Source organism: Kogia breviceps, chromosome 12 (assembly GCF_026419965.1).
Source record: "Kogia breviceps isolate mKogBre1 chromosome 12, mKogBre1 haplotype 1, whole genome shotgun sequence".
Lineage (NCBI taxonomy): Eukaryota > Metazoa > Chordata > Mammalia > Artiodactyla > Physeteridae > Kogia > Kogia breviceps.
This window is the reverse complement of record NC_081321.1, coordinates 40,768,138-40,782,428: the sequence shown is the minus strand read 5'-3', so window position 1 is coordinate 40,782,428 and position 14,291 is coordinate 40,768,138. Positions and strand designations below refer to the sequence as shown.

The 14,291-nt window shown below is 45.4% G+C and overlaps 1 protein-coding gene and 1 pseudogene across 3 annotated transcripts in view; both read left to right on the top strand.

The window, feature by feature from the left end:
* Positions 1 to 2,630: 2,630 nt before the first annotated feature.
* BIN2 (bridging integrator 2) overlaps positions 2,631 to 14,291 on the top strand; it is a 34,375-nt gene continuing 22,714 nt past the window's right edge. The window contains exons 1-2 of one of the 3 annotated variants that reach the window (XM_059082803.2): positions 2,631 to 2,793; positions 10,261 to 10,341. In XM_059082803.2, the coding sequence (XP_058938786.1) occupies positions 2,713 to 2,793; positions 10,261 to 10,341 (162 nt within the window). In that variant the 5' untranslated portion in view covers positions 2,631 to 2,712. The remainder of the gene's footprint in view (positions 2,794 to 10,260; positions 10,342 to 14,291) is intronic. The other 2 variants (XM_067009308.1, XM_067009309.1) reach the window with 2 other exon arrangements.
* LOC131767476 (protein DBF4 homolog A-like) lies at positions 11,147 to 12,015 on the top strand (annotated as a pseudogene).

The following is a 14,291-nucleotide window of genomic DNA, read 5'->3' as shown; positions in this document are numbered from 1 at the left end:
CTTCTAGACCATCCCCACAGCTAGCGTTATAACAGAATAAACCCTAATGACCTATTACCTGAAATTTTTGTATCCATCTCTAGAAATGAATTAAGAACATAACATTATAAACATCTGATTAACGACCTACCTCCACTTCCAGACATTAAGCGTCTTGAAGTCAGGGATCACATTTTTAAAATTCATTCTTGGCTTCCCCAACACCCAGCAATGCCTGTCACATGGTTGACCCTGAGTGCAGTATGCCTTTTTTGGGGAATGACCTGAAAAACAATAGCAGAGAAGGCCCTCCAATTTCGTCTCAGACCTCCAGCTTCCCTCTCCAGTCCTTAGGAAGTGTATTTTGTCCCTCTTCCTTTCTTACGGGGAATTTTACCTGTACTATAAAATCCTTGAGTAAGCAGTTCCTCAAAACCCAGAGTCCTAATTTCCAGCTATCCCCTCAAACATGTCAGGGAGTAACTTTCTTTTCTTTTCTTTTTTTTTTTTAATGTGGTCCTCTCTGCATTAGAGATTGAGGTTTTTTTAAAATTAATTAATTAATTTTGGGCTATGCTGGGTCTTCGTTGCTGCATGCAGGCTTTCTCTAGTTGAGGCAAGCAGGGGCTACTCTTCGTTGCAATGCGTGGGCTTCTCATTGCGGTGGCTTCTCTTGTTGTGGAGTGTGGCCTTCAGTAGTTGTGGCACAGGCTCAGTGGTTGTGGCGTATGGGCTTAGTTGCTCCGCGGCATGTGGGATCTTCCCGGACCAGGGCTTGAACCCCTGTCCCCTGTGTTAGCAGGCGGGATTCTTAACCACTGTGCCACCAGGGAAGTCCCAGGGAGTAACTCATTTGGAGACCTTCTACCTAGAGAAGAAACTGTTATAATCTGAGCAATCCCACCCCGTTACACAATTGATATCCTCTCTCCATCTAGTACACTGTACTAGTTCCTCCAGCTAGAAAAATTTGCTCCCCATCCCCAGCACAGGCTTCCATACCCTCCTCCTCAGCCTTTTTTCAATAAAGGTCCTCTCCTTTCCTAAGCATCCTTGTTTCTACTTCTAGCTCAGTTGTTCCTCCCTTTCAAGTCCAGATCTGGAGTTCTGTCCCCTTTGCTCAGCCTACCCCTACCAGATCTAGGTTTAGAGCTGTGAGTGAAAGAATGTTGCCTGCCATATCAGTAAACAAAGGATGTTGCAGCCAACAAGCCATCACACTACAGCACCCCCTCCCCCAGTGGTGAGCCCTGAGGGAACTCAGGATAGAAACAAGATGCCGACCATCAAGCCATCAGCCACTGAAGCCACCCCCAGCCCCAACAGTTTACCCTGAGGAGACTCAGGATGAGAAAGCACAGGATACTGGCCCCAGATAGCAGAGGTGCTTATCAAAGGAGCGATTTCGATTTCAGCGAGCCCAGACTCTTGCATCTTCCCACAAATAGAAGAGCACCAAATTCCTTAACTTGAGATATCTGGTTTTCTTTAATTAACCATAATCTTCTGATGTTCTGATAACCTGGTCTTTGTTGCAAAAACTCCTATATATCCAGGCTCCAACCTTACCTCTTCCCGGCAGTCTCTCAGACCTACTTGAGAGGCGGTGTCCCAGGCTTAAGTCCTCGGTTTGTCCGCAAAATAAAACGTAATTCTCAACTTTTAGGTTGTGCTTTTTTTTTTTTTTTTTCAGTTGACAGAGCGAACCTCTCCGGTAGATGGTTTCCATCTTTAAAAACTGCACCCTGGAGTAAGAAATTTTACTTGGTGACCAGTACACATACCCATATAAGTCAAACCCGTTTTCCCATACAACGTTCTTTTTTTAAAAAAATTTATTTATTTTTGGCTGTGCTGGGTCTTCATTGCTGCACTCAGGCTTTCTCTAGAGCATTGAGCGGGGGCTACTCTTCCTTGCAGTGCATGGGCTTCTCATTGCAGTGCCTTCTCTTGCTGCAGAGCACAGGCTTCAGTAGTTGTGGCACACGGAGCTCAGTAGTTGTGGCTCACCAGCTCTAGAGTGCAGGCTCAGTAGTTGTGGCGCACGGGTTTAGTTGCTCAGCAGCATGTGGGATCTTCGAGGACCAGGGCTCGAAACCGGGCTCGAACCCGTGTGCCTGCATTGGCAGGCGGACTCTCAACCACTGCACCACCAGGGAAATCCCTTATACAACCCTCTTACTGAGTGGAAATCACAGTATTTTCTATTACCTTGTTTCAGTTATCCTCCCCCGCTGATCGGTTACAGATAATTGGCTCTCCGGGAACACTGAGTCTTGGCACACATTTGCAAACTCTTCAACAGGGCTGGTGTTCCTCTATCTCAGGGCCGGAGGGTTTGGAGCGCCACCTGAGGGCAGGCCCGCCTTTCCCGCCTCGTGGGAACAGGCCCAGCCCCAGCCCCAGCCTGAGCCCTTCAGGTGCCCTATTGGCCCCTCCCCGGGCCGCACCCGGAAGCCGGACTGCGATGGGCTTGGGGGGAGGGCCCAAGGGCGCCACCGGCTGGGCCTCGAGTGGGCCTCGCCAGGGTCTCCGTGACGGCCGGGCGCCCTGGGCCTCAGGCAGCCTCGGGCAGCCCAGGGTGAGCCAGAAGTGGCGGCGGGGCGGGGTGTGCGTCGCAAGGCCCGCCCGACCGGATGCGAGGCATGCCGGGAACCTCACTTCCTCCTCAGGGGCCCCGAGAAAACCACAGGGCTCCGGGCCAGGGCGTGCTGCCCCTGGGGAGCCGGCAGGATGGCTGAGGGCAGGGCGAGCGGCGCCGCCGGCCTCTTCGCCAAGCAGGTGCAGAAGAAGTTCAGCAGGGCCCAGGAGAAGGTAGGCAGCCGGGAGCCGAGGCCGAGGCCCAACGGGGCGACCAGGGCGTGCAGAGTGCTTGGAGCCGGGAGGCTGGACCGCCCTCGGGTATCCGGCTGACCTCGGGAAACGCGAACAGGGACTGGGTTTCCATTGAATCAGACAGATTTGAGAGAAGGCAGATCCTTGCCTGGTCTTGGTTAGGGATGGGCGAAGCTGGGAAACGGGTCTCGCGGCCTCTCTCAGGAACCTTAAACAACGCCCAAGCTGACCCAGGAAAGGGGAACTAACGTTGGTGACTGCTGTGTAGCAGATTTTGGCCTCGCAACCCAGCGAAGGTGGTATTTTTTACAGATGATGAAATTGAAGGTTCAAAGAGGGTCATTTCCCAGAGTCATAAGACAGTACTGACCAGCTGGCCTGCCAGCGAGCATCACCCATTAGCTGGGACCGGGAGTCCAGGAGGACTAGAGGAATTATGCCCAATTCACTCTGTACCTGACCCGGCCTGGGCGCGGGGCGTTGCTTAAGCTGATGTAAGCAGAAGCCCGTATCTGCTTCCTGTGCCTCGCTTTGGCGTTGGAGAGTACCCTGTTCAGGGTGGGGAAGGAGCACTTCTTTTTGCATTGTATCTTCGGTTAGCTGTGGGTGGCCCTGCTCCATCTAGGTAGGCTGTCTGTATGTCCGTTTATAACTTGCCCACCTACGGAGATGGTGTGGATGCTGCTCCACACATTTCAGTGGCATTACTGTTTCTACCCGTTCAGAGTAATTTCTTTGCTTCTAACCTGAACCCCTGCTCTCCGAACCCACCAACACTCTGGTAGGTGAGATGGTATGGGTAAATGAATAGGCTAGAAGAAAAACCGGAGGGAGAGAGCGATAAGGACCTGGGAGAGAATTTTGGTTTTCTAAGACTTTGTGGTCTTAGAAGCATTTGAATGAACACCATATGCTTAAGAATTTAAATATTTAAATATTTGTATCACCTTCTAAAAGCGGAGCACTAGCTTGAGTGCTGGGAAGGATTAAAGGCAGCCAGCTCTCCCAAGTGGGATTATCAACAGAGAATTGATAGAATATAGATGTAGTCCCTATGTTTAAGAGGTTCACAGTGGAGGGGTAGGGAGAATGTGTGTTTTTTCCCCGGTCTTTGTCTGAGGAAGCTGGGGTCATGTGAAAGAGCAGAGGAAAAGGAAAAGATTTTTGTGTGGCTAGACTTTGTTACTTTACCCTAACTTCACCTTGATCATGGTTTCAGTCTCTCCAAAGGCTGTCGAGTTACAAATCTGATAGTGATCAGAGCCTACGGGAAGGTCTAGTTAGAAATGGTTTGTGGAGGAAAAGGAGGTACTAGAGAAGAGAAGGCCAGCTACTCTATGGGTTGGAAAAACAAAAAGAAATCGCCAGAGACCAAAAACTCGTGGATAATAGTTATGTTTAAAAGACACAGCAATTGATTTTACCTCACTCTTTCACCTTCTGTCTTCATCTAGCCTGTCAACACTACGCCCTTGCTTTAGGATTTCTTTCCTTTTTTAGCATGGGCTCCAAAGCCTCAGGTAAATAACATCCCTGCTCTGAGCTTCAGATTCTGCATCTGTAAAATGAGAATTGATGTTTCGTGATTTGGAAACTCAATTTGGTGAGGACACCAAAGTGAGAAGGGGAGAGGGCTCCTCAAACCTCAGAGTCAAGTATATCCCCAAAAGAGAACCAGCTGCCCAGGTACACCCTGTTCTTTCTTCCTAGTCTGAACCCTGAGAAAGCAGAGAGAGGCACAAACTCAAATCTGCCCTGAGGAACTCCCAGGTTGTTGCAGAAAACAAGGAGATACTCTGAACCCAGACTTAGACACAAAGGCAGGCAGACATTGAACTTCGAGCTGTACAGCTGGCACCCTAGAGGTAGTGGATGTTACCTGGATAGAATGGGAATGGCCTAGGTTTGGGAGAAAGAGCTCAACTCAGCCTGCCAGAGTTTTTGAGTCTTGGGAAGTTATTGAAGGCAAGATATAGAGGGACAATGATATAGTCAAAAGAAAGGACTCACTGGAACACTGCAATTTTACTATAAGCAGTTGACTGTAATCATCTGAGTAATATGTAACAACTAATGTGTCAAATATCAAGTGCCTGCTATGGACAAAGCACAGGAATATAAGAAGGATGTGATATCTCTCTTTATGGAGCCCACATTCTTGTGATATGATCTCTCTTCATCTTTTCAACTCTTTAAGCACGCTATTAATATCCCAACTTTAGAAATGAGGAAATAAGTCTCTAAAGAGATTGGCAAGTTGCAGAATTATCGCTGAAACTCAGGTGTCCTGCCTTAGGATCCCAATTGCAGGCTGCTCTCTTTACAAGTTTCCTGAAAAACCACTCTAACATCTGTGTCTCCCCACTTCCTGCTGTGCCTGCCCACTTCCTGCTGATCTTTTCGAAGGAGCAAACCTAGGAGTGAAGGTCTGGTGACTGTTAAACACAATGAAGATGAAGCATTCTTGTTTTATTTTCCAGTTCCTACTCAGACTCAACTGGAGTCTGGCTTTATTGTGTTTTTACAGTATGATACATCTTCACATTTCAAACTAATACTTTCACCATCTGTTTGTGATTTCCCTGTGGCAGACTTCTCAGATCTCCCCCAAGAAAGGGCATTCATTGTTTAACACTCCTTGTTGGTCTTTTCTGATGTTGACTTTTACTCAGCTTGTATCCCAGAGGGTTCAATCAGCAATATTTACAGAAAAACTCCTTTGTCCGAGATACTGGGCTGGACCCAGGAGGGAATTTAGAGATGAGCAAGAAGCATTCTTGCCTGCTAGAAGCTTACAGTCCAGTTGGGTTTTTTTTGTTGTTGTAGTTTGTTTGTTTGTTTAAAGTAAAATAAGTGACCTGAGAGATCTGCTTGTCCGTGGGAATTCAGAGGACAGAAGAATTGAGAATAGAGGGAGGTTTTGTAGTGAAGGCTGAATTTGAGATAGGAATTATAGCTTATTAGTAGTTCCTCAGGCAAGTGGTGAGAGAGCAGTCCAGCTGAGGAATGCCAGCATGAGCAAGGCATGGAATCTGGAAATCCTTTTAGGCGGAATAGGGAGAAATGCAACTGAGCTGGAGCTCAGGGAGTTGTGGGAGAAAAGGCTGGAAAATATATTAGGGCCATATCAAGGAGAGCCTACTTTAGAATATATCTTGAAAATAAGGGTTTTTTACATAACTACAGTATTATCACATCTAAGAAAAAATTTTGTAACAAAATTCCATAATGTCTAATATCCAACCCCTCTTCAAATTACTCCAATTGACAGAATTAACTAAACTATAAAACATGTCTGCAGTGATTTTTTTTTTTTAAGCTTTATACTTCCACCCCAACTTACACAAAAATTAAAATAGGTCAATGAACACTGGAATATACTTCACCTGTTTCACCAAGTGTTAACATTTTGCCACATTTACTTTCTCTCTTGTCCCTTCTCTTTCTCTTTAAATAATCTGTATTCTAACTTCTTATCTGCTAGGCCAGGCAAACTGGGGCAAAATTCTCAGTGCAGGACTTTAAGGATTGGCATTATATGGGCTTTCATTAGTAAATAATCCAAAGGTAGAATTATTAATTCTTTCAACAAACATCTGTAGAGTATCCATACATCCTCCCTCCTCAAGGAACTCTAGTTGAGGAAGAACATCTACAACATAGTGTAGGTGCCCTAACACATGGCCCTCTTGCTTTTTTTTTTTTTTTTTGCGGTGCGCCGGCCTCTCACTGTCGTGGCCTCTCCGTTGCAGAGCACAGGCTCCGGACGCGCAGGCTCAGCGGCCATGGCTCACGGGCCCAGCCGCTCCGCAGCATGTGGGATCTTCCTGGACCGGGGCACGAACCCGTGTCCCCTGCATCGGCAGGCAGACTCTCAACCACTGCGCCACCAGGGAAGCCCGGCCCTCTTGCTTAAGGCAACAAATACTTTGGGCCCAGGGCATTGGGTTATGTTTTCAGGGTGATCATACTCATCTTTTCCGTTTCAGAATTGAATGTGGGAGTGTTCCCTCAACACACACACTCCCACACCCTCCAAGCCTTTTTGCCTTGAGCCTTTCGGGGTTTGGGGATATTGGTCTGCTCCAGGGTGTGCCACACTGACTCTAGACTGAATTGACACCTCTCTCCTTTCAGCACCTCTCCCCCCACCCCACCCCCCAGCAGAAGAACCAAGCCCCAGACAAAGGAAGGGAGGGGTGGCAGGAAGGAAGTGAGAGCTGCCATTACCACTAAACAGGTGGTGTTGCAACTTTCTGGTAGAGGACGGTGTTTGGTTGGGGGGAGAGGGTGGAGCCTTGGAAGATGAGCACACCCAGGGCCGGCAGTCAAGTGAGGTGGAGTAGAGAGACACAGACAAACACGTATGGCTAAACTGAAAAGGAAATAAAGACAGGTATTTATAGGGAAGGGAGTGGAACTAGACACAATGATAGCATTTGTATTAAGTACTCACCATAGGGCAGCACTGTGAAAACAATTTATGTGTATAATATCATTTAATTCTCCCAACAGCTCCAGGAGATATTATCATCTTAGTGGGGAAAAGAGAGTTCTGTAAACTGAGGCTCTAGAGTGGAAGTGATTTGCCCAAAGGCTTATAGCCAGTAAGTGGAAAAGCCAAGATAGGGGCATATATCTGTCTCACTCCAGCAACCTTGAGCTTAACCACCATAGAGAGAGCTCCAGAAGTGAGAGATGTTAGCCTCAGGATTAAGAATGGAGACACCTTAGTCAGAGTCTACATAGAGCCGGTCTCACACCCAAGACCTGGGCACTCTTTCATAAGATTCAGAGTCCTTCACAATGAGACTCCAATCTCCCTTTCTAGTTTCCTTACCCATCACTCCCCATAACACACCCTAAACCAGTCATGCTGAACTATCTCATGAAACTGCCATGAATTTGCATACGCCTGTGACTTTGCTGATGTTGTCTTTGCCTGAAATCCTCTTTCTAACCTCACCCTTTTTACCTGCAGTCTAGCAAAATCTTTTTTTGAAAAAAATATTTATTTATTTATTTGGTTGCACCAGCTCTTAGTTGCAGCAGATGGGCTCCTTGGTTGTGGCTTGCCTGCTCCTTAGTTGTGGCACGCGGTCTCCTTTGTAGCAGCAGGCAGGCTCCTTAGTTGTGGCATGTGACCTCTTAGTTGCGTCATGCATGTGGGATCTAGTTCTCTGACCAGGGATTGAACCCTGGCTCCCTGCATTGGGAGCGCGGAGTCTTATCCACTGTGCCACCGGGGAAGTCCCTAGCAAAATCTTAATTCAGGGCTTCCCTGGTGGCGCAGTGGTTGAGAATCCGCCTGCCGATGCAGGAGACACGGGTTCGTGCCCTGGTCCGGGAAGATCCCACATGCCGCGGAGCAACTGAGCCCGTGAGCCATGGCCGCTGGGCCTGCACGTCCGGAGCCTGTGCTCCGCAACGGGAGAGGCCACAACAGTGAGAGGCCCGCGTACCACAAAAAAAAAAAAAAAAAAAAAAAAAAAAAAATCTTAATTCAAGGCCCAGTCCATTGGTTCCCTTCTGTATCAGTCTCACTCTCCTTCCTGTTGTAAGTATTAAAGTATCTATTTGCTGGATATGGAGAAATACAGATAAGGCAAGTGCTCAGTCCTCAAGGGGCTCACAGTTTAGAAGGAGACATAGATAAATGCAAATAATAAAATAGTAATAGGGGAATTCTCTGGTGGTCCAGTGGTTAGGACTCAGCGCTTTCACTGCTGGGGCCCGAGTTCAGTCCCTGGTTGGGGAACTAAGATACTCCGCAAGCAGCACAGCATGGCCAAAAGAAACAAAAAAACATAAACCAGTAACAAAAGTGTATATAGGTACAGAAGTTGTAACTGCTTAGGAGGGAGCGATTTAGCTTGATTAATGGGATGAAGTAGATGTGATTAAGTGTCACAAAGGGTATAGAGTATGAATTACGTCTTTTTAGATAGTTGGCTGATGATAAGGTGAGGAAGAGCATTCTGGAAAGAGGGCATTGGGTTATGGGTTTATTTAATATAATACTCTCCCCCACGCCGAAAACCACTGTAAATAACAGCATCTACAACAAGTAACACTATGGCTTATTAGAAAACTAAAGAAGTGTGAGAGAGAGAGGCCGGTCGGAAGAAGGAATACTGAGAGAGCTGAGGCTCAATGAAGGGTCAGATCATTGAGACCCATATGTATGCTAGAGTTAGAACTGTAACTTGTAGATACTTTTTTTTTTTTTTTTGGCTGTGTTGAGTCTTCGTTGCTACACATGGGCTTTCCCTAGTTGTGGCGAGCCGGGGCTGCTCTTCATCTCAGTGCGCAGGATTCTCATTGCGGTGGCTTCTCTTGTTGCAGAGCATGGGCTCTAGGGCTCACGGGCTTTAGTTGCTCTGTGACATGTGGGATCTTCCCAGACCAGGGATCAAACCCATGTCCCCTGCATTGGCAGGTGGATTCTTAACCCCTGCGCCGCCAGGGAAGTCCCATATTGGGCATTTAATAAAAATCTGTTGAGCAGATGAATGGAGAATCATCAGAAGGTTTTAAGCAGCAGCATGATAGACCAGGCCAGGTGGAAAACAATGAAGGCCTGGAATAAAGCTATGGCAGTGAGACTGGAAGTCATGGGATGGTTTCCAGATGGTGAGGGATTCCATGAAGGAAGTGAGAGAAGTAGTTGAGGGCAGCTCCTGATTCTGACTTGGGCCTGGGGGATGGTGGTGCCTCCTTCCAAAATGGGATTACAGATAAAAGAGTCAGGGTTTTCTTCCTTGTTATAAGTGAGTGTCCCCTATGAGAACAGGAGCTGTGCCTTTCTCATTTCCATGTCCTTTGCATCAGCACTCAGATTAGTATGATGGTTGGCTCTCCCAGTCCCAGGGGAGAGGAGATCAATATGGACAGCACTCACTTCTAGCTGAGTTTCAAATGCATAATATCAGGGCTTCTCAAAGTTTTCCACAAGGGCCTTCAGAAGAAAAGAGTCTCCTGCTCACCTCTCTGACCTCATCTATCTAAAGGAATCATCTGCTGCTATGGCTGGAAGAGGGTCTCTCAAGTAAAAAAATATCTTCAAGGCTCATGTTTTATCTTTAAAAGCCATGCACATTTTGCATTTTTCTAATTAATTCTTGTTTTAATATAATACTCTCCCCCACGCCGAAAACCACTGTAAATAACAGTTTCATTCCAGGAACATATACCATATTTATTCTGGTCTTTATATATACCCCCTAGTACACTGCTGCACATCCCCAGGAGTACCCCAATTTGAGAAGAACCATAAAACATGATTGATTTTTTAGCAACATGCTATATTTCTAATTCTGTTGGGTTGATATGAGTACATCCCTTAAGTTGCATCTGAGACTCTGAGAGAAGCCAGGGTCAAATGAGGCCAACAGTTAAGAGAGGCTTGACTATAACAGTGTGCACCTCTCTGATTTATATCCCCAGGTACTGCAGAAGTTGGGGAAAACTGTGGAAACCAAAGATGAACGGTTTGAACAAAATGCCAATAACTTCTACCAACAACAGGTAATCTGGAGGGTGGGAAAGGGGAGCTTGGAGGAAGAAAGAAGATATGAGGGCCGAGTGGCAGAAGAACAGCAGGTTCTACAAATCAGCAAGCATCCCTACTAACCCATCCTCCCCCCGGGAGTAAGGGCCACAGGGTGACCTGCTGCTTATCCTTCTCCTGGGAACCACAGAAAATTACCTTTTCTGTTCCTGCTCACTCTGGGTTTAGGGGGACAGACGAAAGTTCTTTTTTTCTCTTGGTGGTTCCCCCAGGGTACAGTGACATCACCAGGTCCTTAGACAAAATCAAAACAAGTCCCTGTCACCTTAGTTTCTGGCTTACTATCTTCCCTAGGCTGCCTCTCTCCTACCCTAAAGGTCTTCTCATCTCAGTGGCCCCATGTTTTGTTGCCTCTATGTCCACTGCATCTACCTCACCAAAGCCATTTATTCTAAAATAATACCTCCATCTTTTACCTGTCAGTCTCACCCAAACCTCCTGTTCTCACTGTTCCTTCTGTCTTCACTGGATTTATGGGTAATTTTATGTAGAAAACTTAACTTTAAGAAGTGGATAACAGTTCACTGCAGCCAACTCTGAAAATTCTATAGTACACATGCAATTGGAACAAGAAAAAGTATATAATTCATATATAGTAACGTTAAAAAAAAAAAGTGGACAACAGTTGGTGGCCTGCAAAAGGAGAGAGGCAACAGGCCAGTCAGCGGGCCTTGGAGAGTTGTGTTTCCAGAACTGGGGGATGTGACACCCTCTCCAGACCCAGCATATGAATGCCAGGTGGCTGCCACAAACTATGGAGCCATGAGGATCTACAGCAAAGGACATTTCCAGGGTGGAATCCATGTCGAAAATGAAAAAAATAGCCATCTTTAAACTCTGAAAACTGATCAAAAACCAGAAAAATCCAAATGTAAGCCACTTTGGGGAAAAGTATTTTACATTGACTTACCTTCTGTCACTGTATCTGAAAAACTGCCAAAGGACATTAAGGATCTGGGATGGCGAGTTGAAGAATTTCTCAGTAAAGATATCAGTTATCTTATTTCAAATAAAAAGGACAAATTTCTCGTGTACCAAGCCCTGAATTTGCGTATAGTGCAGAAACCACTTCACCTCATTCTAGCCATGATGGAAGTTCATTTGAGTCTCCAGATTCAGTGTGTTTGATCAGAGGAAAATTAGTAGTCGAAAAACCTAGAGATGGGGCTTCCCTGGTGGCACAGTGATTGAGAGTCCGCCTGCCGATGCAGGGGACATGGGTTCGTGCCCCAGTCCGGGAGGGTCCCATGTGCCGCGGAGCAGCTGGGCCCTTGAGCCATGGCCGCTGGGCCTGCATGTCCAGAGCCTGTGCTCCGCAACGGGAGAGGCCACAGCAGTGAGAGGCCCGTGTACTGGAAAAAAAAAAAAAAAAAAGGCTAGAAATGACCATGATTTTTTTCCTTCAAATAGTATATTATCAAATGCCTTGTCACGGGGAGTAAAAATTCTTCATATTGATGACATTAGATGCTACACTGAATAAAAGAAAAAAAGAGTTGTATTTACTCAAGAAATCAAGCACTTCTGTAAGCGATGTGGGGAAAAGAAGAGGTATTGGTCCACAAAAAGCAAGAACAAGTAGACTCAAAAAGCCTTTTGTAAAGGAAGAAGATATCAGCCACATATTCTAAGTGAGCAGCACAAAAACTTTGCACAGAGTAATCACTATCAAGTTGTTGATGATGCTGTAACTAAGTTAGTTTTTGACTTTGTGGCATATGAAAGGGACATGCCTAAAAGAATAAAATACAGTATTAGATCCATTTCTCCTATTACTGCAACTGTCCTGAAAAAGCTTGAATATAAAGAAAAGCTAGAATTGCAACATACATCTCAGACTTCAGGGAAAATAACGTACAAGTGATTGAGCAGAGTTTCCTATATGAAGAAACCCAGGAACCTGAACAAAATTTGTGTTTATTTCAGAACATATTCCCTACTTTTCCAGTGAATTGAGAGGGCTTGATGAGAAAACATCTAATAAATGTTCCATGTTAAATCCAGCCGAAAATGACATAAAACAAAATTTTACACATCTACCTCCACATAAAAATGAACAGGAATGCATTCCTGACATTTCTGAACATAAATTAATTATACATGAAAATGACTTAGAAGTAAGGGTAGATCACTATCCATGTGGGCCACAGACATATAAGTTTCTAATTTCAATATGGATAAGAGTGCATCTCAGGGCTTCCCTGGTGGCGCAGTGGTTGAGAGTCCGCCTGCCGATGCAGGGGACACGGTTCATGCCCCGGTCCGGGAAGATCCCACATGCCGTGGAGCGGCTGGGCCTGTGGGCCATGGCCGCTGAGCCTGCGCGTCCGGAGCCTGTGCTCCGCAACGGGAGAGGCCACAACAGTGAGAGGCCCGTGTATCACACACACACACACACAAAAGAGTGCATCTCAGCCAAAACGAAAGTCAGGTGCTGTGCATTTTCCAGCAAAGGATCTGAAGGAAAAGGACCTTCATTCAGTATTTGGTCATGATTCTAGTCTGTTAGCAATAAACAGTTTACAGGAACATCTAACAATTCAGGCAAAGACTCCATTCCAGAGTCCTCCTAGGAACCCAGTGAATGTGACATCAAGAATACAGGTAGTTTACCTTCTGGTAAAATCCATTGGAGAGTGAAAATATTACAAGGAAGAAAAAAAAATCTGGAACCAAATGTGGAGTTTGATAAGAAGAGAACTGAACTTCTTACTACACAAGAAGAAAACAATCTGTAGTTCACCACTACAATCTCTACTGAATTTATTTCAGACTAGTGAAGTCAAAATTTTTAGATTTCACAAGCTATGCTGAAAACAGTGGTATATGTGATGTTTTAGATATTTGGGAAGAGGGAAATTCAAATAATCTGTTGTCAATGTTTTTCTCTTCCCTTTCAACCTGTATATTTACTGGCTTTTGACTTAAATAGCTTTCAGAAGTGATGAAGATCATATTCTTGAAATTTTAAAAATTTGTATAAAAATTCTTATGGGTTTTTTTTTTTGCCAAGTTTGTTAACAAAACCAAATGTAAATATTAACAATAAAGGTGATGTTTGCATTCTTCTGCAGAATTGATTACCTGATACAGAAAAATTGTAGAATAAACTTGTGGCTCATTTTTTAAAAATGGGGGGAAAAGAAGTGGATTACAGAGGTTTAACCTATGGGATATTGACTTTCCATCTCTGTGTGCCAGGCATCACATTTATCTCATTTAATTCTGACATGAGTCCTGGAGATTGGATCCCCTCCTTATAATAGAAGGGAGTTAGTTATTAAATGAATATCCAGTTGCAATGCAATTCTGACACTAAATACCCAGAGTTAGTTCAGATTTCACAGGTTGAGGGCATAGTCTGCCACTAGACTACCTCACTTCAGACACCATCTGTAAAGCTCCAAAGTTCCCAGGCCACCTGCACTTTTGACAAACTGGCTACAAATCTGGGGGTTCCTACCAACCATTCATCTTCTGTAATTCACTAGAATGGCTCACAGAACTCAGGAAAGTGCTCTACTTACAATTACAGTTTTATTATAAAGGGTACAAATCAGGACCAGCCAAATGAAGAGACATACAAGGTGAGGTCTGGGAGGATCCCAAACATGAAGCTTCTGTGTTCTCAAGACACGTCACCTTCCCAGCACATTGATGTAGGATTACCAACCAGGGAAGCTCACCTAAACTTCAGGTGTCTAGAGTTTTTATTGTGATTTCATTACATAGTGAATCATAGGCCTTGTGATTGAACTTAATCTCTAACTTCCCTCCTCTCCTTTCTGAAGGTCATACTGATATCACCTGTATGAAAGCCCCAACCCTCTAATCACTTGGTTCACCTTTCCCACCTGACCAGCCACCATCCTGAGTCATTTGTTTAGCATAGACACAGGTATGATCT